Below are 26960 nucleotides of genomic sequence, written 5' to 3'. Positions count from 1 at the left end.
TTCTTTTTCCATTGTTTACTTCCCGAGTATGATGACGTAACGACGTAATGGACCAATCCGTGGAGCTCCCCACACACCAGGATCCCTTGGCATCACTATCAAACGCAGTGGGGGGGACCTTAAGTCCCATTGACTTGCATACAGCTCCCTGAACGTTGGTAATAGACAAGTTGGGATCGCGGAGAAACACTCACTCAGCCTTGTCTCTTCTCAGCCGCGCTACTCTGCGGAGTTTCGACGACACACACACTCACTCAGCCTTATCTTTTCTCAGGCTGTGAGTGTGTGGTGAACTGTGTGGCGAACAACATGGCTGTGAGTGTGTGTGTGCTCAGGCTGAGTTCTGCGATGTTTCGCAGACCCAACGCAGCAACCAGGAAACGACACCAGTAATACAGCTCACACTGTCCACAGCAGCGAGCCACGCAACGTGCCGCCAACACGGCACCCAGACCCCACGCAGCATTCTCATCTGTTTGTCATTACTGGTGTCATTTTCTGGTTGCAAACAAACGCCATTGTAACACATAATCACTGATGTTCCGCTGTAACGGTGGTGGACTCATCAGAACAGAGTGGGCGAGCTGACCAATCAGAGCACAGTGGGCTCATGGGGGGGTAGGAGCGGGGGAGCGGGGGGGGGAGGGGCAGGAGCTCCAACAAGGAGTTTAGGACAGAGAGTGAATGCACATACTATACAGAGATGCTGTATGAGAAACCAATGGGAGTTTGGAAAATTGAACAATGTAAATCTATTGTAGTAGACCTCAACAATGGAAATATGATCAGTAGAAATGGCCATGACATGGGACCTTTAAAGGATCTAAATCGCCCCTTAACAATTTCTGTTGTTCTTTGACCTGCTGCATCTCTATCGTGATTTGATGACTGGGTAAAAAGTGACAGGGACCAGTTCAACATTTCTCCAAAATGTCAGCATTTATCAAAGTTACATGTTGCCTGAGCCCCCACATTAAGATAGAGATTGTTATGTTTATAAAGGGTTGAATTTTCGTTATAAGAGTACTTCTCGTCATTAGTTAGCTTGCTGTTAAACAAAATACAGACATGTTGTAAACAAAGTTCTGGTTGTCTTTAGCTTTAAACTTCCAATGTGTAGAACAGATAATCAGTGCCTGGTCACACTGAGTTTAATTATCTTAACATTCAATGAACACACATTGAAGTATAGAATAAAAAGGTCCTAGTCTGTTCATTTTTTTTTTTTTATTAAGTGTAAAAATGGCTTTTGCCAGCCATCCCATGTGGTTAGATGTACATGTGATCACTAATCTTTTTTGTATGAACATATAGGCAAGCAGTAATTGTACAACCCTATTCGCTGCACATTAATTATGTTGGAAAGCTGCCACATTTTTAAAGTGTCTTTTGTCTTGACCTTGTGGGGAACTATATTAAATTATTAAATACAAGAAGTTGGTAATAATTGTATCCACTAAGGCTATAAAAAGTGTTGCATGTGAGAGGATGTGTTCTGATCTCCTCCTTTAGGCTCCCTCAGCTGCCTGTGTGGCTCCTGTGGCCCTGATGGAGAGTCTGTGATGTGGCCTTGACCCTCGCTGACCCAACGACTTGTGCCACACACACACACACACACACACACACACACACACACACACACACACACACACACACACACACACACACACACACACACACACACACACACACACACACACACACACACACACACACACACACACAGTGAGCTCAGTCCTGCTGTTGTGCAGCATCAGAGCTGTCTAAACTCATCAGCTTTACATCCACTGCTCCTCCACCCCTCTCCTCCTCCATATATCACCCTCCTCCTCCTTGCCCGGCACTCAGCGGCCCCTCCAGCCTCCTCTTCCTCACAACTCCAACAAATCAATCCCTCTGTTTGCTTCCTCAGGGGTTGGCTTGAGCGAGTGACTGTCAGGAGGCGCCATGTTATTTAGCATCAGAGCTCTGGTGAATTATAAATTCTCAATTATCTGTGCGAATGAAAGGGGGGAGGGGGGGACTGTGTGTGTATGTGTCTCTGTGAGTGTGTATGTGTCTCTGTGAGTGTGTGTGTGTGTGTGTGTGTGTGTGTGTGTGTGTGTGTGTGTGTGTGTGTGTGTGTGTGTGTGTGTGTGTGTGTGTGTGTGTGTGTGTGTGTGTGTGTGTGTGTGTGTGTGTGTGTGTGTGTATACTTACTTGCCATTAGTCCTCCAGGGAGAGGGTGCTTGGTGAGAAGTCTTGGCTGAATTCTGGGTCACAGAAAGACACATTTTTTAAAACATGTTTTTATAGATCACACTGTCTGCCTGAGTGTAAATGGAAAAGAAAAACTAAAAGAAAATGAGAGCCTGAAGAGCTAAACAACTGGAAATGGTAAAACAACTAGACTGTCCCAAAGAAACAGAATCTGCCTCGCAGCGCCTGTAAAGCTCAATAATCTACATGTTACCCCCCCATTCGGAATGGTTTCAGCCCATTCAATAGCGGCTATAAGTTGTTATGACTACTAGAATGTTTCAGACAAACTGCATCTACAATACAATAATAATCATAATCAAGCAAAAATGTAGGATTTCAGTAAATATTATTCAGTGAGGAAAATCTGTCTGACTATAGAACAAAAGCTCAACTGAATTAACTTTATTCATTTATTTTTTATTCAATATGTTTTTTAAGGGCAAGAAAGTGCCTTTATTTTATGTTGAAAAGGAGAGACGCAATTACATTATAAAATTATTTAAATAGCATTTGTTTTCCTAACGTCAGTTGATCAATAGTCATTACGATCGATTGCCAATCTTTCCCATTAGTACCCTTTAACCCTGTATTCAATCAGTCATAAAACAAATCACTGTAGACCAAAGCTCCAACTAAAAGTCTAAAATATTAACGTCAAAATAACACGAGCAGAATCCCACAGAGGCACCAATTTCCCCCGTTCAGTGTGTCACTTCTGAACAATAAACGTGTGATGTTAATCATAATCAGTGACGAGAACTTAAAATCCACACTAACGTGTGTCATGTGGATAAAAGTAATACACCACTGATTTTGTGCCGTTAGGCTTTTAAAATGAACTGCTCTGACTGCTTACACACACACACACACACACACACACACAACACACACACACACACACACACACACACACACACACACACACACACACACACACACACACACACACACACACGCGCACGCACACACACACACACACACACACACACACACACACACACACACACACACACACACACACACACACACACACACACACACACACACACACACACACACACACACACACACACACACACACACACACACACACACACACACACACACAGCACTAAACCCCCAGTCAGGGCCTTCCCGGGAATCCAATCCCATCAATGCAAATGCGGCGCTGCGATAATGACATCCTCAGTAATTAATTCCACTAAACATAATTAATCAAAACAAGCACATTAAACCCTAACAATCCACTGTGGTGATTGATGGAGCTAATTAATACATTAATATCAAAGAGAAAGAGCAGATTCTAATAACGCCATGCAAAATTAATGCACAGGCACCATGAAAATGAATATGAAATGCATTTGAGGGATTGTAATTGGCTTTTTTATCCACACAGGGAGAGAATGAGAGAGGGGAGGAAATACGTCCAAATGTGTGTGAGTGTGTGTGGGTTTTACCTTGAAGTACTCCATGAGCGACCGTGAGTACTTGACAGCGTGGTCTTTCTTCAGATGGAACATCCTCAGATACAGCAGAGACAGACAGCGGTTACTATGGAAACAAAACCATTAGAGAAGGCAGATGAAGCCACTGTACAAACTCTCTTTAAAGCCCCTCTGTTTTATTTTCATGTCGTCCACACACAACGCGCCCTCGCAAGTCTGCAAGGATTAAGAAGCACTTCAAGTAAAAGATGTGGAGAATATATAAAAAACAACAACAGAAAAACAGGTTTTAAGTTCACTGCAAAAGACAAAGGTTTGAGCTAAAACACAGTAACACAATACCATTCTTATTTATTTTGTATAATTAATAAGTTCTATTCATTTATTTCATTTACTTTCTACTACTGATCTGTATTAAATGCTGCTTATGTTTATTTGATCATATATAAATATATATATGTAGCAATATTTGAATTGTTTTTGATACGTTATTAACATTATCACTGATATAAATATATATTAAAATGATAAAAGTATGACAAACAATTGCTACTTTTAAAGTCTGTATATTACTGCTTGGAGGCCTGAAGCACTATAAAACGTTGTTTATATTTATATTTATATATACGTATTTGGCCTTTACCAAATATTAGGCTTACTGCGATTTGGATATATCACCAGTCCATATTGGGACGTTAATACATTTGTGGTTTTGAACTTAACACAAATAAGTGTAAGGGAAATGATATGCTCCTGTATGAGGTATTAAACATTTCATTTCTTATACACTAAAGATAAATAAAGGAATCAGTATTTTTGAATGTTTGGAAGCATTGAGACTGTCATGAAACATTCTACATAGTGAATAATAACAATACCTTTACCCATACATTTGTAATGAATTGTTTGACCGCTAAAACTGTATAAATAATTTTTTGTAAAGCCATGAGAGTTAGGCAATTTGTGTGCCTGACATGAAAATAAATCAATCAATCAACCATAAGTATAAAAAGAGAATCTCACCACAACACGGCGAGCTTCTTCTCAGCGACGGTGGCTGAGTGGCTGGCGAAGTTCTTAAGCCTCATGGCGTACCTGCACACAGACGCTCATTACTCCTCTGACATTTCCTCTGATTCTCAGACGCCAGCTGCAGACACACTTCACTTCTCTCCTCACAGAGAATACAAGCACACTCAAGGTTCATTTTCATTAGAGAAGCAAGGTTCAAATCATTCAAGGACCTTTATGAACATAAATTACAACAATATCACAGCAAAAGAGAACCGCTTAAGCTTGAGTTAACCACAGACCTTATATCAAGCATCTCACCTTAAACACTGAAAGCTAACGGGTTTTAGGACTCATTCCTACTTCTTTATATAAAGCAACTTTCTCCCAGCACCAAAGTCTTTGATGGCCTTTCATTATGTTCTAACTTAATTACTATTAGACATATCATTATTGCCAAATGACGTAAGAAGTCATACTAATCCTCACTTTCATTCTACAACATTTCAGGAAATGTTTAAACTGAGGTGTTTATTGTTTATTTGTTTCACTTCTAGTCACTTTTCTATCTATCCATCAAATATTTAAGTTTGACGTCGTCTTATTCAGTCACTTGTTAGCATCCGCCTAAAATCTGGGGAAATTCAGGAGTTGAGTATTTAATGACGTATTTTATGTCTTAGAACAATACGTGTTATTTTATTCAGCTTGTGTTGTATGCAGATCATATTTCAAGCATCTGACCAAAAACAAATTGAATAATAACAAAGAATTTGAGACCGACATAAATGATAAAATGCTCACTCATTCCTCATTTAGGAATAATTCCTGCAGCACTGTATTTAGAGCATATGGTGTAGCACTTTACAGTGTCTTTGGTAAACACTAGCAATTCTCTTATAGGCCTTTTTCAGTGATGTAGCCACTTGTAAGCAACCGCTGTTTTTAAGACACAGAAGCTTCGGAAATTCACTAGTGCAGTGTTTACTGATGTATCCTTTGTTGTAGAAATTAAACGGAAAACAATCATCTTAAAACACATTAAGAAAACATTGGCTTCGAGACGAGGGAACCGGATGTAGTAAAATGATAACTCATTTCTTGGTTTATCAATTCATTCCTGCACCAGTCAGTTAAAGGTTCATTTCCATTAAAATAATAGGGTCAAAGTAATTTAAAGGAGCTTTCTCAACATTTCTTCAGATCGCCAGCATCCGCCCTGCTGAAGTTCCCTTAAGCAACATGAGCTCCAGTCAGCTCTATCTGACTCTGAGGAGGGATAAAGGCGTCCTTTGGTTACTGATCAGGTGCTTCAGGAAGTGCTGCAGGGGTCAGCTGTGTCCCGCTGCCCTCAGTGACTGAATGAGATTTCTCAGCGTGTCTTTAATCGGTCAGCATGAGACTCAGCGCTGACAGGTGAATCAGACGTAGCAGTGCCACCTTTATCCTCCATTGATCTGCACTGGAAACATGTCTTGTCCTTTCTCCCCGGGGGGTCAGAGGTCACAGCCACAGATCAGCAGCTTGCTTGAGGACACTTCAGCAGGATGGATGAGAGTCCTTCACTTAAAACGCTCTCTCCAACTACAGCCCCCCCCACCCCCCCGCTGTCAGCTTTCAAAGGAACCGCTCATTTGTTATTCTCAGTTTGCTCTCTTAAAGTCGCACTTAGGGACTGCACACGATGGCAGCTCTGAAAGGCTGAAAAACATCCCATAATGCAGCGCAAGTTAAACTCATTAGCAGCCCCGCAGATGCTTTTAGACAACAAAGATGAAATAACGTTGGAGAGTAAGGAAGAGTCTGAATAGAGAGCCGGCTCCACACTAATTAGAGTTTGGCTTTTATTTTCAGTTTTGATGAGTTATTTCCTGTGTGCAGAGAGGTGAACCGCGGAACATTATTTCTGCTAATAGGCTGAATCTACAGTGGGTCGGAAAGGTCAGGCTGATAAGAGAATCTCATTTTCTACATATGAATCCTGGAACAATATCATCTGGAAGTAATTACAGAGAAATGTGCAGAGACAGTGCACACAGTAAGTATCCTCTCATTTGCGTTTTTCTAAAGGAATCTGAGAATGTGGCGCAGTGAGATAGTAGGTTCGAGTCCCACTGCAGTCAGCATGTCGTCCCTGTGCAAGACACTTTACCCAAAATGTAATGTATGTAAGTCGCTTTGGATGTAAGTTACTTATAACAAATGACATGTAATGTAATGAATCAACCTTACACGCATTAGGTCAATCTGAACATGTGTTTTGCAATCAAAGCTGTGTTTTAAAACATTGGTTATGTTCACTTTTTAATTTGTATTCAATTCTATGTTTATTATAAAGGTACATACTGTAGGTGTTGAGATGAACTGCATTAGAGCCTGTGTTCAATTGAAGTGGAATCTTTTTTTCCACTTGTTCTCAATTAGGATTGAACACATGACGTCGAATGTGGCCGCCTAGAAAAAACCCTAACCCTAACTAGGTGCATAATTGGTGGCAAATGACGCTGTGCCTCAAAGAAACCTGCCTCAAATAAGTTCAATTTTACAAAAACTTAAAGAAACTTAAAAAACTAATCACATTAGGTTTCTGAATGTTTTACAGTGACTTTTCTCCATCAGGTACCTGATCAGCTCCACGGTCTCAGAGTACATGGTGTACGGAGATTTAGCCTCCAGTGGATCTCGCTCCATTGCGTTTCCACAATCAATGAAGGAGAGCGCGCCGTCTGCGTAGTTCACCGCTTTACCAAACTTATCCATCTACAGAGAGAGAGAGGGAGAGAGAGAGAGAGACAGAGAGATAGGGAGAGACAACGACAGAGAGAGAGAGAGGGAGAGAGAGACAGAGACAGAGGGAGAGAGAGAGAGAGGGAGAGATAGAGAGAGAAAGAGAGAAAGAGAAAGAGAAAGAGAGAGAGGGAGAGAGAGAGAGACAGAGAGATAGGGAGAGACAAAGACAGAGAGAGAGAGAGGGAGAGAGAGAGGGAGGGGGAGGGAGAGAGAGACAGAGACAGAGGGAGAGAGAGGGAGAGAGAGACAGAGACAGAGGGAGAGAGAGAGAGAGGGAGAGAGAGAAAGAGAAAGAGAGAGAGGGAGAGAGAGAGAGAGAGAGACAGAGAGATAGGGAGAGACAAAGACAGAGAGAGAGAGGGAGAGAGAGAGGGAGGGGGAGGGAGAGAGAGACAGAGACAGAGACAGAGAGAGGGAGAGATAGAGAGAGAAAGAGAGAAAGAGAAAGAGAAAGAGAGAGAGAGAGACAGAGAGAGAGAGAAACAGAGGGAGAGAGAGGAGAGAGAGAGAGAGAGAGAGAGAGAGAGAGAGAGAGAGAGAGAGAGAGAGAGAGAGACAGAAGGAGCAAAAGCAGAAATGTGACGATGAGGAAAATGAGAACTAAATGCAGGAAAGGAGGACAAGGCATGGATTTAAGGCGGAGACAGAATAAGTCTTTGTGGCACTCTTTGAATAATCTCCCTCTGAGATGCAAATCCCCGGATAAATGTGTGGAAACAAACAGGAAGATAAATAACAAGTTAAATAAATCTCATTTCATTGTTCGGGAGGGACGGGATAATTATTTTGATATTGTATAATCTTGCAGACATCATCAGTCCTCGAATGCGATGTTCCCTTGGAGACGAATGGTGCAATAAATAACACAAATGATACAGTACTGTACTCGATATGGAATAGATTTGTACTCTTCGGAGACTGTGCGCACACACGCGTCTGAAAACACATAATTACAGTCTAGACCGCAGATGTTAACATGGTGCGTTTAAAAATCATTTTCTATTTGTCTTCTCTTTGTATGTTCTCGATCGCGGAGGTGTGTGTGTGTGTGTGTGTGTGTGTGTGTGTGTGTGTGTGTGTGTGTGTGTGTGTGTGTGTGTGTGTGTGTGTGTGTGTGTGTGTGTGTGTGTGTGTGTGTGTGTGTGTGTGTGTGTGTGTCTTACCAGAGCATCGGCCTTGTGCTTCAGTCTCTTGGCCTCCTGCATGTAGTAGTCAGCACTGTGGATTCTGGGAACACAGCGCAGAGAGAAACAACATAAACAGCTTGTTTGCACTGACACGTTGATTAACAAAAACTAATAAAAACATTGCAAAGTGATTTACATAATCACTTGCGGTGAGTTATATACAGTAGCCTGCATACCTCAGGCTTAGTGTAACCTTAGTCTAACAAGAAAACATGTTGTTTCATGAATAATGCAGCAGCCCTTTGGGACGAATAAGTAACAAGATGTATCATCTCTGCAACAACTGGACCAGTGGTGAAGTACTTACAGATCCTTTATCTCATACACAGCATGATGAGGCTACACTGCCTCAGATCATCCGGTACTTCAAGGTAAGACAGGTTTTAAAGTTGCAATAGACAAGTTTCTGCTTGATTTTATCATTATGAAGTAAATGTACATTTCATGTTTTAATGTTTGTAGAGTAATGAAGTCATTAGTGTTAACAGTGCAGTTCTGCCTGCCACCCTTTATGATTCTTAGGGTTGCAGCGTGTCCTATAAAGTGCTGCCAAACCTTTACAAATAAAGAAGCTAGTACTATCTCCAAAAACTGCTAAAAGCTGCCGATGACATCACACATTTGCATATTTTAGATGTGGAAAAGGTTGACCTGTTAAAGAGGCCCTATCATGCTTATTTTCAGGTTTACATATTTTGTGTCTCTGTGAACTGTTTCCATGCTTTAATGTTCACAAAGCTCTCTATTTTTCTCATACTACCTGTGCTGCAGCACCTCTTTTCACCCTCTGTCTGAAACCAGAGCCCAGTCTGCTCTGATTGGTTGGACTCTAGGATTTTAGCCTGTGCAGACCATTTACATGCACAGAAAGCTATATAGCACACTACAGGAAAAGGAAAAACCCCAACAGTATAATAGGGCCTATCGAGCACATAAGAATGATTATGTATTACTTTGCAAAACTGCATATTTCTCTTTTGATTTTGTTCAGAAGTTTACAGTTATTACACTTTTGTTGAATATAAAACACTCTGAGAAATATCTTCTCAGTCTTGATTAGAAGAAATAAGTTATCTCAACTTAAATAAAACAAATATTCTGACACCAAACGAGGCCTAATGCTGCGTTCACAGCGGACGCGATGCGATTTTTGGGGGCGGCGCGATTACATGTAAAGTCAATGAAGAGACGCGGACAGACGCGAATTCGCTCCGACAGCGCGCATGAAGCGGTGGACGCGGCGCGAATCATGCGATTGAAGGGGGCCGCGTCAAACGCCAGAGTTCAATATTTTCAACTCGAGCGTCAAATTCACGTGACGCGTTCTCGCGAAAGCCAATCAGCGTTGGCATTCCCTCTGACGTCCCTGTGACGTCCTGCTGTTGATCAGTTGTACAGATGGAAGAGATGATCGCTGTGGCTGTGAGTGGGTTCCCGGAGATTTACGATACAATGTCGTATATCTACCGGGACCGCAACAAAAAGGAGCTGGCTTGGAGGAGAATAAGAACCCAGACACGACGGCGTCTGTTGCTACGTTTGTAGGACTTCCACAGAAGGAATATTCGCATCACGTCCGGTGTGAACGGAGCATAACATTTATATGTGCAATGGAATTAAGTAAACACACGCCCATTGAAAAGGGGAAACACCTGCTCACTAATAACACAGGAAATCCAGAGATTACTTTTACAAGCATCATACACTCAAATGTCTAATGAACAATGATGAGAAAAACATGAGAAATGTGTAATTATACAAAATAAAAAAACTAAGAATACATTGCAGTTCATATCCACCATCCTAATGTGTATTAGTGTATATAAAGTGTTAGTGTGTTTCTACGTACGTGTCGCTGAATGACAGTCTGGGTCGGCAAGCTTCCGACCACACCTCCGAGTCTGACGGTCCGTTGGCATGGTAACTGTCTCCACTGGACTTCTCATTGCGGGTATCAACTTCCTGCAGTCAAGAAAGGATAAAGATTGGTTATTATGGTATTAGAAAAACTTGAACCTTTAGTATGTTGGCTTCTGATTCTCAGTAGTGGATTCATTTAGTTAATGAATTGTATTGCTGGCATTCTAATAAAGAGGGGTTGAAAGAATGTAGAGAAACGATTTAGAAGGTGAATTTATATTTACACTTGAAAACCATGCACAATGCATCTTAAAAATGTTAAGAACATCTTTCTATGAACATTATTTAGGTAGTTTACGTGGAAATCTTTTTTGTTGAATCTTATGCATCTGTTTATTCTTTTAAAGCGTTACCTGCTACCATTTATAACTATAAGTATAATATATTTTTACTCCACTACATATTAGAGTATTTTTTGTTCTTTTTTTGTATAACTTTATATAGATTTCTGATAAAGAATTATGTTAACTGAAAAAATGCCAAGGTCAACACAACAATGCATTAACAGTTATGACCTATAAATATAATATATGAAGGGCTGTTCTGCATTTACTTTGACTTTTGTTACCCTAAATATATTTGTGATACTGATACTTTTGTTCTTTTAATTACTTCTTACTGGTCAAATGTGGAATGCATTGACTTTCAGTTGTACTGTATACTATACTATATAGCATTTTCAGTTCACATACAACATTCTTCTTCCACCGCTGAACCAAATACGGATATGAGGACATATTTGAGTGACTTTGGCTCTGAAACTCCTGAGGTGAGGACATATGAGACACTTCAGTGGAGATGTGTGTCATGCAGTACATCCTGGCATGTCATTAACTCCACGGTTATTTCTGGAGCCGTGTCAGTGTCAGGTGAGAAACTCCATTTTGCACGGAGATAATGACAGTACAGTACTATTCTCCTAACATGGTGACAGTGTGCAGCGGTGGGAAAGTGCTGAGATCATTTACTTGGGTCAAATAAGTTATACCGCAGTTTAAAAATACTCCATTAAAAGTAAAAGTCCTGGGTTCCATATGTTTGTTAAGTAGAAGTACAGAAGAATTATCTGCAAAGTGTACTTTAGGTTTAAGTAGTCCTCATTGGGCAGCTCTTTTAAAAGTGTCTTATAATTATAGAACATTATATTGTATTTTTATCAATTACAAATACAGTACATATAAGAGTTTTTCAATGATATATTTTGGTAAAAGTAAAGCAAATGTAGATACTTTGTGTACTACCGAGTAGATTAGAAGTAGTTTATACTTATTTATCATATACACACATGATGTTATTTATGTAAAATATAACTAATCAATTCAAATATCAAATACATGTAGCGGGATAAAAAGCACAAAATGTTAGTGGAGTATAAAGTGGCAGATAATGGGAATACTCAATTACAAGTACCTGAAAATTACAATAATGAATGTACTTAGTTACATCCAACCACTGATAGCTTAACTTTGTATACATCTTAAAAACGTGGCATATTATTTTCATGAGAACAATTACTTTTATGTACTTATTTATATATACTTAAATATTTCGGAGTACTTACGCTGCCGTTCCTCGCATTTGATGACGCCTTTTCTTCCCCTCTCCTGTGTCTGTGTGAGGAAGAGGAGGAGGAAGAGGAGGAGCAGGGCAGCGTGGCAGCGCCCTCCTGGCTGAGAGAGGAACTGCTGTCACACGTTCGTTTCCGAGGGGGGCCGTCAGAGAGCGGGGACAGGAGGGGGGGGAGCAGCTTGTCGTCGCGCCGCCGAGACTGCTTCCTGTTTAATGAGCTGCTGAACACAAAGAGGGAACAAAAGGTGTGACTATTACTGTATTTATTATAAAGATTTCTTTCTTTAGGAGATGTGCTCTAATTAGTTGGCCTACTCGTGCTTATAGCTAATGTGTGATTACTCAATTTGACACCTTACTGTAAAAGTAGAATGTGAGGATGAGGTGTGAGACCATACTGAAAGTCCCATTGGCTGCTATTACTGTAATGGCTGCTTTTCAGGTCCTGTGGACATTTTCAAATCAAGAGTTTGAAGCTTGTTTGAACTTCTCCACATATCAAAAAAAATGATCACACATACTCTTGTGCACAAGTGGAAATCATCTTAAACTGTACCTGAGAAATAATCAATCATGACTTTATAAAACATTGGCGAACTTTAGAAATGTCCAATTACCACAACCATGTTTGGCAATAATAACAAACACACATGTTCTTGTAAAAAGGGAGTCTAATGATGCTAAAGGCCTTAAAGACACTTTAGGATGTCAGGCTGTCTCCTGCCTCCTCAGCTATTAACACACCTGCTGAAGCCTCAATATTAATGTAAGAACATCTGCTCGGGGGATTTTGCTGCAATCACATTTGACCCTCTGTCAGTTTCAGAAAAATGACAGCACTTAAGTGTTTTTTTTTTTAAATGTTGTGACAAAATTATCCCTTATATTGCAGATCTTTACAGAACATACACACCAATTCCTCTTTTCACACAAAAAAACACCTGAGGAGAGTTTATCTTTGCATTTCCTCTACCAATGCTTCTTCCGCTCAAGCGTTACACTATGCTTGAAGTTTTTTGGGCAGCCTTTTTTCTGCTTTTTAACACTTTGGATTGGGTAAACATATGAACTTAGCATAACAGTGTAGTGTCAGACTGATGGCACAGGATGTGGGGATATGCACATACATCGGGGTGATTTTACTTTCTCTGTCATTAACATAAAACAAAAGTCATTTCGAAGACACAACGTACTGATCTTTGCGATGATGCTCATTTGCAGGGAAAGGTGCAAACTTCCCTCCTAATATATGCATATTACCTTTTTATTAATATGTGCAAATTGCATAGGAGACTTTAACAGTGTGTATCTATCTTGCAGATGCTGAGAGATATTTTCCTTCTCAGATTGTTGTTCTTCTGCCTCCCCAGCTGGAGTATCGACCATTAATTCCCCGCGCTGCCGTATCGTTGCTCTTGTGACTCATACTGTTTGCAACACAACAGATAATATTTTTATGTTTTTCCTCTGCCTGGAAACTCTGGGGGTTTGATGCAGCGAGAAAAAGTTGCTGAGCTTGCAGAACAGAGCCCCGGGCCCCGACATTAGTGATAATATACAAAACCGCCGAGACAAAGACTAATTAGCTGCTGCGGAGCCAACCGTGTGTGAGTGTGTGAGTTATATGTGTGTGCGCACTCTTTGTGTCTGTGTACAGCATAATTGATGTGCGCAAGCTGTTTGTGTGCATGACTATGCTAATTTGTGTGCGTTTGTGTGTCTATCCTTAAGTGGATGCCGGTGTGTGTGTGTGTGTGTGTGTGTGTGTGTGTGTGTGTGTGTGTGTGTGTGTGTGTGTGTGTGTGTGTGTGTGTGTGTGTGTGAGAGAAAGAGATACTAAGTTAAGAAAAGGTACAGCCTCGTAGCACCAAATCATCACAGTAGATCTGCCAAATATGCCTCTGCAATATATTTACAATGACTCAGCAGTTCAAGATTTGTGTCCAACTTCAATCAAACTGTTGTTTTCTTTGTCTGCTACAGCCCACATCAGTGCTTCGTTAGCCACGTGTCCAATTTGTTTATGTATGTTTTATTTGTAGAAATACATTTCAACTGAGGACTTTGTCACAGTATTCATGCTACACAACGCGAAAGCTACAGATTTTCAACCTAAATTAGCTTTATTTTCCTTAAGTCTCCTTCTTATCTCACAAACATGAACCTTTCTTTTCCAGCTCGTCGAACAACAACCAAAGAAGCATTCCATGCGGAAAAGCGAGGAAATTGCGTGAAGTTGTCTCTCGATAGCCAATCAGCGGTTAGAATCCCCGCCTGTTGTCACTGACATACTGATGTTGTTGCAGCAAAGAACAGAGCCTTAAAGACCTTACATTTGTACAGGTGCAAAATCGTTTCAGTATGTATGTGTACAGACTGTCTAAGGCTCGAAAAATAAAGTCGCTGTTTTGTTTATGTCCAAATATTTAAAGTTTGGACAAAGCAGCTAAAAAGGTATCGTAGCTTAGTGTGTTTGATCCAATCTTCATTCGTAAAAGCACTTTTTTTCCTCCCGTCTTTTCTTTTTCCTTTAAATGTTACTTACTGCATGTGTCCTACGTCTTTTTAATGTGGCTTTTTATTTAAAGTTAGTTATAGATTTGGTTTTCAAGTTTTGAATCATTGGGTTTTTCATAATCTTTCTTCCTGGCGTTACATTGATTTAGTTGTATTCTGCAGTTTTTTTTTATTTGTATTAAAGACTGGTGTTACAGTATGGTCCTAATTGAAATGTCATGCGCTCAACACATGACAAAAAGTCATCCATCAGCATATGTGTCCTGTAATGATCCGATGTCTGATTAAACAGAGTGATGCTAACTGCCAGGAGTCAGATCAGGAGCTGCTGAATGTGTCTGAGCAGGATGATCACATCCTCCACTTTACAGCTTCCATAAAAAGCCTCTCAGACGTCTGCCGTACCATGTCACCGTTCAAGTCCAGGTCAGCCTCCCCCCCCTCCTCTTTTCCTCCCACCTCTCCTTGCTCTTCACTCTTTGATAGCACGGAGATGCTATAAAAACATGTTCTCAGTGGATGTCACACTGATGTTTATTTATAGCCACATCAAGCTTACGTCTGTTTTTAATAATTCACACGGAAAGCTGAACTCAGTTCCTGTGTCGCAGCGGGGATTGAACGTTCCCCTACAGGGTCTTACATCACCTCTTTAGAAATGTTTAGCCCTCCTGAAAATACCCAGGAAACTGGTCCGATTGCCTCTACTAGAATGTGTTGTTTATGGGAAGAATGAGGAAGTTGAGCTTTTTTTTCTAGTTATTATTTCATCAGATGTTTTTCATGTAAAGCCGCCATTTTTATTTTAAGGTAGGGTATTTGATATTTTGATTCAAAGTGAGCATGCATACCTTTCCTCCCTGTGTGCTAATGGTACCTACACACTATAGGACCCTCAAACTCATCAGGTCTCATCTGATCACAGAACAACATTGTTTGTGTAATAATGGGGACTAAGTCCATGTGTTTCTTTGGTAGTTTTGTGTTGTCATAAGAAGACATTTTACCAGTCTTGTCTTTTTGCTCTCCAATCTACATCACAAAGCACAAGCCCACACCATAGATATTTTCTCCAAAAATGTATGTCGGCAAGTTAGCAATCGCAGTTGTTTATCCATCCCATTTGAAGAAAAATCCAAAGAAGAAAAAGAAGGATATGCGGAATGAATGGGCAGCAGGGATCTACTCTTCTGCAGCAGTGTGTTTTTGCATCAAGTAACTGAAAATCTAGTGTGTTTGCAAATGTATACTGAAACTGATGATCTGTGGCAGTTGTAACAACTCCTCCCCCTGATACTCTTCTTGCCCCACATGCAGTCTTGCACTTTTGCCCCCCTCTGCAGTCATTACAAAATAGCTTTCACACTGCAGGACTGAGACTCACATATAGGTCCAGAAATGTACCTGATGTATTGTGCCTTTAGGTTGTCTATTATCATCTGGCCAGGGACAACAGCTGGAAATTAGCCATGCTGGCTAAAGTTGCCCCATTTACTGTTCTTGTAACAGTTCATTAATGGGGACTGAAACTAAACTACCTGCAATATTTAGCTCCGATTAAGATGAAGATTTCCAGCTAGCAATGAGGTAAGTGGCATTTCTCTTTCGTACGAGATCTCCAACAACAGTTAAAGGGACATTTGGGACAAAATGATGTCGTGTGAACTCACGGTTAAGAAAACACACTAGTAGGCATGTGTAGCTATGTTTCAGAGCAGAACCCTGTTGAATCGTATATCTGCGGCAGATTAGGGTGAAGCCATATAAAGTCCTGCCGATTGTTTCACATTTGACCATCCCAAACTTTCGGAAAGTGCCTACATGTATAAAGGAAATGAAGGCACATACTGATAGGATGACAATAATGATTGATTGTTAACAATGTAGGTTTCAAATATTTAAAAGAAATGTCCTTCCTGCAGTATCCCAAATGTAAATCCCACAGCAAATTATTTTCACTTCTGTTGTTTTTCAGCTGTATGGACTGAAAAAAGGCCCAAATTACAAACAAAAAAACAAACCCCAGCTTTACAAATGTTTTATGCATTATGAATTGTATAAAGTAAATATACAGAGTATATTTAATTCTGTAGCTAGTGTGTATTTACAGTGCATGCATACTCACTTTGTGGTGCTGTTCTTGTGGTTGTGTATTGGAGAGATGCATGGTGGGAGGAGCAGACAGTCTTTGTCCAACCGCAGCTTTTTATTGCCGTTGACTGATGCCTCGCTGTGCTCTGTCTGATAGGGAAGAAAACAAACCTTATCTACCTACAATAGGACACAATTTGGAAAGTGAAGGGTAAAAGTAAGAGAGAATGTGAAGGGGTTTAAACTGAAGCCCACCTTGTGTTTCCTCTTGCTCTTGCTGGTGTGTTTCTCTGCGGGGACCACCATGGTTCCTGCTGCCGGCACCCTGTGTTTGCCTCCGCTCTCTGCTCTCTCCGTCCTGCCTGCCAGCCTGGGATTACTCTGCTCCAGCACAGGGGGGGTATCCAGGACCCCCAGACCTTGGCACACCTTCTCCCCCCTGTCCTCTCTGTCCATCTGCCTCTCTCTGTCCTGTGCTAATCGCTCATTCTCCTCTTCCTGTTTCTCAGCTTTAGGCAGCTTCTGCCTCTCTCTCTCTGCCTGCTTCTGTCTCTCTGTCCTCTCCCCCTGTCTCTCACTTCCGTCCCTCTCTACTTTGGCTCTGTCCCCCGGACCCTGGCCAGGCACCCTGCTGAGAAAGCTTAGGTCAATTTTCACCCATAAACTCTGGACTTCTTGGTATTCCCTGAGCGGAGACAGGGGCGCCTCGTTTCCGATGTTGGACGGGGGAGACATGGACTCTTTGCATGGGACCCCTGACCCCCCAGGATCAGGTACAGAGGGGCCAAATGAGCCGCTAATGTTGCTAACGCTCAGGGTGTTCCCGCAAGCCCCGATGCTACCGTTACTGCTGCTACTGTTAGCTATCACGCTGCTACTGTCTTTGACCCGGAGCCCCTTCCCCCCCGAGGGTCCCATACTGCCGGCAGAAGTGAGGCACGGGAGGAGAGGAGTGTGTGTGTGCGCGCTGGACAGAGTGTGTGTGCTGATGGCAGAGCGCGCAGTCTGAGGAGGCAGAGCGGGGACTTTGATCACCTCCTCCGAATCCGAGTGGCATTCTGAGGACGAGGAATCTGTTTCGATGAACTCTCGGGACTTTGGGGTGATTTTGGAGCTTGGGCCTCTGTGTTTCTTCTTGTCCTGCTTTAGAGACATTACAAAAACACAACAAAGTCCAAAGAAGGTGAACTTTGAGAGGATTGAATAAAAAAAGAACTAAAACAATTATTATTCTGTTGCACCTTCTACTGTATGAAGCCTATGTTTGCAATGTTTTCTTACATTCTTACAATTCTTTATAATGTGCTTAAATAAATATATAATAAAGTAATAAGTACATATTTAAACAAGTGTGCTTAAAGAGGACATATAATGGTTATTTTCATAGTCATATTTGTATTTTGTCTCTTTATTTGTCTCATACTGCCTGTGCTGCAGCACCTCTTTTCACCCTCTGTCTGAAACCAGAGCCCAGTCTGCTCTGATTGGTTAGCTGGTCGGCTCTGTTGTGATTGGTCAACCACTTAGAGATGTCCCGCCCCTTAGCCTATCACCTAAAATGTGTTCAGTGTCATATAGTGATGTCTTTATGTTATGGAACAAAGAAGTCCAATGGAGGCGTTTCAGACAGGGGGGAGTGTGTTGGAGGGAAACACAAGGATTTTAACCTTTGAAGACCATTTACATGCACTAAAACCTATATTTATATAACCTATATAAACACATACACAGACATAGTATAAGAGAAATAAATACATGTAGTTTTCCAAGAGAATAAGAATATTTATTTCCCATAGAAGATGTTCTTATCAGTCTGGTATGAATATAATGATTGCACTAGAATAGATTAAGTTACAGTTATTGCAATTGATCCGGTAGGTTTGGCCTTGAAAAGTCATGTTGCATCGATAATGCACAAAGAGCTATGAGATGAGCTTCACTTAAAGAATAAGGCTTGGTGATATTCTATGTGTTCTTATGAATTAAGAAATCCTTTTAAATAACCATAACCAGCGATTAATTAATAACAACAACTTTTTCAGTCCAATCAAAAGAGGGATGTATTTTTATTATCTACTTTATAACTACACTGAACAAAAATATAAACGCAACACTCCCATTTTTTATGAGATGAACTCAAAGATCTAAAACATTTTCTATATACACAAAATAACCATTTATCTCAAATATTGTTCACAAATCTGAAAAAATCTGTGATAGTGAGCACTTCTCCTTTGCCGAGATAATCCATCCCACCTCACAGGTGTGGCATATCAAGATGCTGATTAGACAGCATGATTATTGCACAGGTGTGCCTTAGGCTGGCCACAATAAAAGGCCACTCTGAAACGTGCATTTTTGCTTTATTGGGGGTTCTGGGGGGGTCCGAAAACCAGTCAGTATCTGGTGTGAGGGTTAGGGTTAGGGTTAGGGTTCGGGTAATGTTGTGAATCGAGTGGCCTGTGTTCGTCGTCCATAACATACGACTGCCCATACCATAACCCCACCACCACCATGGGCCACTCAATTCACAACATTACCCTAACCCTAACCCTAACCCTAACCCTAATCCTAACCCTCACAACAGATACTGACTGGCTTTCGGACCCCCCCAGAACCCCCAGCAAAGCAAAAATGCACGTTTCAGAGTGGCCTTTTATTGTGGCCAGGCTAAGGCACACCTGTGCAATAATCATGCTGTCTAATCAGCATCTTGATATGCCACACCTGTGAGGTGGGCTGGATTACCTTGACAAAGGAGAAGTGCTCACTATCACAGATTTTTTCAGATTTGTGAACAATATTTGAGATAAATGGTTATTTTGTGTATATAGAAAATGTTTTAGATCTTTGAGTTCATCTCATGAAAAATGGGAGAAAAAACAAAAGTGTTGCGTTTATATTTTTGTTCAGTGTACTTTAACGTGCATTACAGCTCCATTGATGTCTAAATACCACACCATTGCACCATCATCAATACTTATTTATTTATTTTGAGTTAGAGAGGTCCTTTTATGCTTTTTGGGGTTTTCCCAAAAGTAGATTTTCTTGACAGATCTGCAGAGTTACACCTGCGTCTTGTTTTATATCCAATCATAATTATGTCTCTGATGTGGAACGCTTGATTTTAGATGTGAAGTGATCCATGATTACTGTTTGAGATTAAAGAACCAAAGTGGACATCAACATGAGAAAGCAGCAACAGAGGCAGATGCAGTGAAGAAAACCCCGCTCATTTCTCCCATTCTCGAGCAGAACCCACTCTCTTGGCAGACACTAAGCGACAGTTTCCTCAGACTTTTGGAATGTTTCCAAAGCATGTTGCCATCTGCAAAATCAATTTTCATCAAAACGCCATGTTATGTTTTGTTGGAAAAGAACAGAAAAACTGTCCCTCTGTATAATTTGTCTTTAGATTGCTGGCAATTATAGATTTCCTTTCTTCAGCAGAACTCTTCAGCAATGTTTTCTAGCAAGATTCTAATATTTTTAGGTTACTCCGGGGCATAATGGGAACATTTTTCAGATGGTGCAAGTTAAGACTTACTGTAAGTTTTAGATTATGAATGCAACTCTATAAGTTTGTAAAGCAAAAAACACAATTGGATGGATGTAAATTGACAGGGCTTGTAAATGAAGTTCCTTTTAATAAAAACATTTTTACAATGTACTTTTTAAGTTATCAGCTGGAAAAGTAAATGAAATGTCATAAAAGTTACTGTATAGATTTTAATATATTTAAAATTGTATATATAAAACAAATAAATATGCATTTAAATTAGGGCTGTTACGTGTTAACGTAATTTTTTTAACGTCACTAATTATTTTAACGCGATTAACGCATGTGTATTTTTTGTCCTCGGCCGCCCCTTAGTTTCAGAGCGCATCGAGTTTAAAATACCATCTACAAGCTGATGCTGACAGCCCCGCTCCTGCCGCCCGCTTGCGGCAGACCCATGGGCGCGGGAAGGGGGGTGCTGAGGGCGCTGCAGCACCCCCTAGCGGCAGGCAGGGGGTGCGTAGCTCCCCTGTCTGAATGATTATTTAACGGTTATTGCTGCTCCCGCTGTGCATAATCTGATTCCACATTGTTGGTAAAATAATATTTTGGCCTGCCCCGAAAGTTTTTTCTGTAGCCCCGGACAATTCTACCTCAATAATATAATACATTAACCGTGCTTTACGTGAACCTCATCAAGACACTAGAAAGGACGGCAGGACTGTCATTTCCCGTGTTCAGTGAATGCAACAGAGGCAAGACACCAGACCAATCAGAGAGTTGCATGGAAATAAAAGTGTGCTTGTGTCATTCAAACTCGCGGCTCTGTGTGTGTGCGGAAATAGCGCATTTAGTGTGTGTGTGAGAGAGGGGGAGAGAGAGAGGGACCGGTGCCAGCAGCAGGGACCGTGTTGTTTGCATCTGGTTAGCTAGCTGCACTAACGGACATACGGAGCTGTTTGTTCCACAACAAGCTGGAGGAGAGCTCTCCTCTCAGACTGAGAGGCTCAGGTGAGCTAAAGGACTCTCTGAGTGTTTAGATAGTTAACTTTAGTCTAAGTTATCTCAGTGGGTCTCAAACGGTTTGTTCACAAATTATTCAAAAGATTATTTCCGCGGCACACCTTCATATGATCATTATAATTATAAAAAAATAAGATAATAAAGGAAAAACAGTTATGAAATACTATATGGCAGTAAAACAAGAATACAGTTTGAAAGGGGAGTGATTTGTAAAATATCCATAAAGAAAAAGAATATCTGCTTACAGTTGTGTTTCATCTGGGTGTTGAGAGATGTATCCATAGATCTCTTAATGTTGCTCTCAAAGTGCACCAGATTGATGCTTTTAACTTCAATATTTAAAAAAAGTAGCACTTTACCCCTGCCTATGTGCCGTGAGCTGATTATCGAGCCTTCATTTTAACAGTCGCGGGTTTACTGTGTGTTTGCTTGTGGGGAGTTTTTTTGTGCGTCCTCTATAGTGCCCGTAATAGTGTTCACTGGAGTCCAGCACCTCAGCACCCCCACTCAAAATACCTTCCCGCGCCTCTGGGCAGACCACACTTCTACGCTCACCGGAGACTATTGGACTTCACTCAGTCAGTAATGACAGTTACCTCGGGGTCACAGCGCATTATTTTTGACCCACAGTGGGAACTTCAGTCTCATGCTTTGACAGTTATGAAAACAGAGGAGCGGCATTTCGCCGACAACTGCGCAGAGCACTTTATGCAGGTAGCCAGGCAGCGGGACATTGTACAAAAAGTCAGGACACTCAGCACGGATAGTGCGCGCAACATGATTGCAGCGTCCAGGCAGCTCCCGTTCGAGCATGCCTTGAGCTGCACATAGCTCCAACGATCCATCACAGTGTCTCTCCACACACACACACACACACACACACACACACACACACACACACACACACACACACACACACACACACACACACACACACACACACACACACACACACACACACACACACACACAGACAGACAGACAGACAGACAGACAGACAGACAGACAGACAGACAGACAGACAGACAGACAGACAGACAGACAGACAGACAGACAGACAGACAGACACGAATATTTGTAATGTTCAGAAGTTGTTATGTTTAATATTCATGAGAATATTTGTCATTGATCAAATAATAATAAACAAACATTTGCATAAAGGATATTTGTCCACTCATATGTTGATAAGAGTATTAAAAACTTGAAAAATATTCCTCTTAGGAACATTTAGAACAGATACAAAATATGGGATTCATATGCGATTAATCGCGATTAAATATTTTAATCGACTGACAGCCCTAATTTAAATGAATGTAGCAATACATATGAATAGGCTATATATATATATATATATATATATAGCCTATTCATATGTATGTATTTCCACTGTATATATATATATATATATATATAAATATCTCGATTTTTTGTGTATAAGTTGATTAAATGTATTAAAATAATATTTTAATTTATTTCAGAGGACTTTTATTTAAATCTTTAAAGGAGCCCTGCCCACATTATTTAAATGTAACCCATGAAATAAAAATAAAAACCTATTTATTTAAATATTTATTGACTTATACTGTATTGATTTATGTAGACGTGTATATATTTTTATTTTTAGCTTTATATATATATATTTCTTATATATTTATATGTTATACACTTATATTTATTTTCTGGGAATATTTATTTTGGATTATTATTTATTATTATTAATTTAAATGGCATGTCATTGAGGCTTAATGGGAGATTAGTGGACTCATTTGTGCGCTTTGTTTTCCTTTTCCTGAAACATAAAGATAGTATAAGTAGGTTTAAAGGTCCCATGTCATGGCCATTTCCACTGATCATAATTCCATTGTTGAGGTCCACTAGAATAGATTTATATTGTGCAATTTTCCAAAATCACTTTGGTTTCTCATACAGCATCTCTGTAAACTACGTGTATTCACTGAATTTCACTCTCTGCCTTTAACGGCTCGTTGTAGCTCCAATAGCTCCAGCCCCCACCCTCCCTGTGACGTTGTGAATCGCGCTGAGCTCCGTGGAGGTGTGGTTTCCTTTTTAGCGATACACAGCGAAACACAGCCAAACTCACCCTGAGCACACACAAAGTCACAGCCGAAGTAAAAACAATAAGTGTAGCTTGATATTGAGTAGAAAAAGGTTGATAAACGCTGTGAGAATGGGTCTGCAGAGAGAATTTCGCCGCGATCCCAACTGTCTGTTATCAGCCTTCAGCCAGGGAGGAGAGATCAGCAGAGCTGCATGCACTGAGTGTGTGTGTGAGGAAGTCCGTGGATTGCTCAATTTGGACCAATCAGCGGGGGCTTAAGGTAACGGCTTGGCGGACGTAACGTAACGGCTCCACGGATTGATCCATTTGGTTCCGGGTAACGCATGACATCATGAGTTACCCGGAAGAATCAATGGACAGTGATGTATCTCCAACGAGGCGTTTTGGGGAGGTATTTTCTGTGTTAGAGTATTACTCGCTACAGGGTGTACTTTGAGGGTTTTGACTCTGCAGACCGTTTACATGCACAAAAACCTTCATAACACACAAGGGGACGGGTAATAACCAGAAAAGCATGACATGGCACCTTTAAGTTTACGCGTTATGTGTCAGAATGATGAATCGTCACTCTCCTGTCCGTCTGCTAAACCTTTAAAGAGCAACTTGTAACCCAGGTTAAAAACCTTCAATCCTAGCAGGCTCCCGTAGCTCAGTATAAAAGGCAGCCAGGTTACTTCCGTTTCCTTTGCTGGTGGTTTGTTATGCTAGTACCACGTTGATGCTACATGCTACACACAGGGAATCCTCCAAGATTCCTAAACAGATTAACGTTTTGTTAACAATTGCTGCAATCAGCGGTGAGTCTTGCATTGGTAGAATGTATGTAAAATGTTTAATGTTATTGAAAAATGCCCGGAATGTGCATTTTCAATAGGAAATCTACATTGATATGGCTCCCGTTAGCTTAGCACCTAGCGGTTAGCATGCTAATAGTATTGCTACTAGAAATATCTTATGCATGGACTTCACTGATCCCAATTACTTTAAGTGTAACCTTGTGGGCTTTTGGCTATCAGCCCTGAAGTATTGTTTTGCTGATTAATGTTTTGTATAGAAATGGATATAGAAATGTTGTACAACCAGAAATGTATTTATTTTATTTAAGAGATTTATACAACCAGAAATGTATTTATTTTATTTAAGAGATGTATTTTTATTTAAATGCTTAAAGGGGAAGATATTAATTATTCCTTGTGACCTTTTACAGGTCAGGTTTTTTGAATGGATATATTTTTTTTGCCAGGTGCTTGCCGCACCTGATGCCCTTTCATGGACCTTGATGGCGAGCTAATATTCTAAACCCATCCTCCCTGCCACATGGTGAAGTAGGATTAAACGGAAATTAATGAACTTTACCCCGGAAGCTTTTCTTTTGTTGTCTTTTGCCTTTACTGGGCACCTGAAAATAATCATGTGAATTTGAATGAACTTGTTGATATCTTGAATACAACTATTTTGTAACGCATACCTGGTTTCAGTTTGTATTTTTCACACACATTGAGCTCCATAGTCGTTCATAGTTCTTCTGAATATCACTCATTTAATTACAGCTAATACACTTGCTACAATAACCGGAAAAGCATGACATGGCACCTTTTAAGTTTAAGAGTTATGTGTCAGAATGATGAATTGTCACTCTCCAGTCAAGTCTGCTAAACCTTTAAAGAGCAGCTTCCAGGTTAAAAACACCTGTGAATAAATGTGTAGGAAAATGATGGAGGCTATACACTAGATTAAAAAAAAAATATATACATAAATATACACTACAGTGACATCTTGCGTCGTTTTTGTAAGACATTTTTACTTCCGCATCAAAAAAGCCTCACCACGTGACCTCCCACGTGTGACGTAACAAAGGGGAAACAGGGGGGAGAGCGGCCGGTGTAACTTATTAATAAACATGGATCCCAATGCTAGTTTCGACACAGAAGAAGTTGAACATGTATATTCGAATGCATATGACGGACCCCAACCTTATAATTATGAGCCTGCTAGGCGTCCAAGAGACCAGGAGCAGCCAAAGATTAGAAGAAATAACGGCCATCGGAGAGAAATTGAGCTGTGGTGTGAGGAGAACCAGTGGAGAACTGGGCAGCTATCTTGGTGAGTGATCGGCGTTAGCTACAGAATGTTAGCTAACGTCACATCACAACATTGTAAAGTTAGCTATCATATATCAGGCTATACTGTAACTAAAGTAGCATTGATAATATAGTAACGTTACTGGCAGGACTGTTGATACTGATCCATAACAGAAACTAATGCGCAAGTATCAGCCGTATCTCGCGTTACTTAATGCAAATCCACACTACATTACGGTGCTGTACTGGAGGGGAGAGAGAGAGCAGGGAAGGGCAGCTATCTTGGTTTGTGATCGGCATTAGCTACAGAATGTTAGCTAACGTCACATCACAACATTGTAAAGTTAGCCATCATATATCAGGCTATAACTAAAGTAGCATTGATAATATAGTAACGTTACTGGCAGGACTGTTGATACTGATCCATAACAGAAACTAATGCGCAAGTATCAGCCGTATCTCGCGTTACCAATGCAAATCCACACTATGTTACGGTGCTGTACCGGAGGGGAGAGAGAGAGCAGGGAAGGAGGGGGGAGAGAGCAGCGAAGGGGGGGACAGAGATGTAATAAGGTTTCCTGATAAACGTTACCTAATGCAACTCCACACTACCTTCGGAGCTGTACCGGAGGGGAGAGAGAGAGCAGGGAAGGGGCAGCTATCTTGGTGAGTGATCGGCGTTAGCTACAGAATGTTAGCTAACGTCACATCACAACATTGTAAATTTGGCTATCATATATCAGGCTATAACTAACGTAGCATTGATAATATAGTAACGTTACTGGCAGGACTGTTGATACTGATCCATAACTGAAACTAATGCGCAAGTATCAGCCTTATCTTGCGTTACCTAATGCAAATCCAAACTATGTGACGGTGCTGTGCCGGAGGCGTCTATCGTTTTTCCAACCCAGTTTAGATCCCACTTCCGCATTACGCAAGCATCGACGTGGCGTTACGTCACAGCATCAACCTGGCGTTACATCCCTATGGTTACATCACTGCCTCACGCGGCACATCTGCGAAATCTGAATCTGACAAGCGAAATACTGTCCTTTTTTAAACGCCGCATAATATACACTATTGTGGTGACATCATGTTGGACCATAATTCACCTTGCTTGTTGTGTTGCTACACGGACCCTTTAGTGGGAACACCTGTAGCGTTAGCTATTCATTCCTGCTAGCTTATCATGCAGAGCAGTCATGTATTAACCTCTGAGATGAATGGATAATAAAGTGTGGAAGTCCATTCTTGATACACCGCCTCCGACTCCCTTTCCTCGGCACCACAATATACAATATAATAGTGCTTCTTTGTCAATATGACTGACGACCACACTTATGCAGTGCTGAGGAATGTTAATTAATCCTTTAATATTAATTCCTGATGGATATAAGAGGGATACATTAGCAAACATCTGTATATATCTAGGTATCATTAAATAATGCTGTCAGATAAATGAAGTACACAGTAATAGTCAAGGTTATATTCAATATTCTGCAC

At 40.8% G+C, this 26960-nt stretch overlaps 1 protein-coding gene across 2 annotated transcripts in view; it reads right to left on the bottom strand.

Annotated features, from left to right (window-relative positions):
- aff2 (AF4/FMR2 family, member 2) overlaps positions 1–26960 on the bottom strand; it is a 202161-nt gene that overhangs the window by 9526 nt on the left and 165675 nt on the right. The window contains exons 16-24 of one of the 2 annotated variants that reach the window (XM_079672330.1): positions 17027–17914; positions 16806–16921; positions 12156–12384; positions 10524–10636; positions 8651–8714; positions 7321–7457; positions 4710–4781; positions 3699–3792; positions 2200–2252 (exon numbers count right to left, since the gene is read on the bottom strand). In XM_079672330.1, coding sequence (XP_079528456.1) covers positions 2200–2252; positions 3699–3792; positions 4710–4781; positions 7321–7457; positions 8651–8714; positions 10524–10636; positions 12156–12384; positions 16806–16921; positions 17027–17914 — 1766 coding nt within the window. The remainder of the gene's footprint in view (positions 1–2199; positions 2253–3698; positions 3793–4709; positions 4782–7320; positions 7458–8650; positions 8715–10523; positions 10637–12155; positions 12385–16805; positions 16922–17026; positions 17915–26960) is intronic. The other variant, XM_079672331.1, reaches the window with a different exon arrangement.

This window comes from Notothenia rossii (genome assembly GCF_949606895.1).
Source record: "Notothenia rossii genome assembly, chromosome: 3".
NCBI classification, from domain to species: domain Eukaryota; kingdom Metazoa; phylum Chordata; class Actinopteri; order Perciformes; family Nototheniidae; genus Notothenia; species Notothenia rossii.
This window is presented reverse-complemented; position numbering and strand designations above follow the sequence as displayed.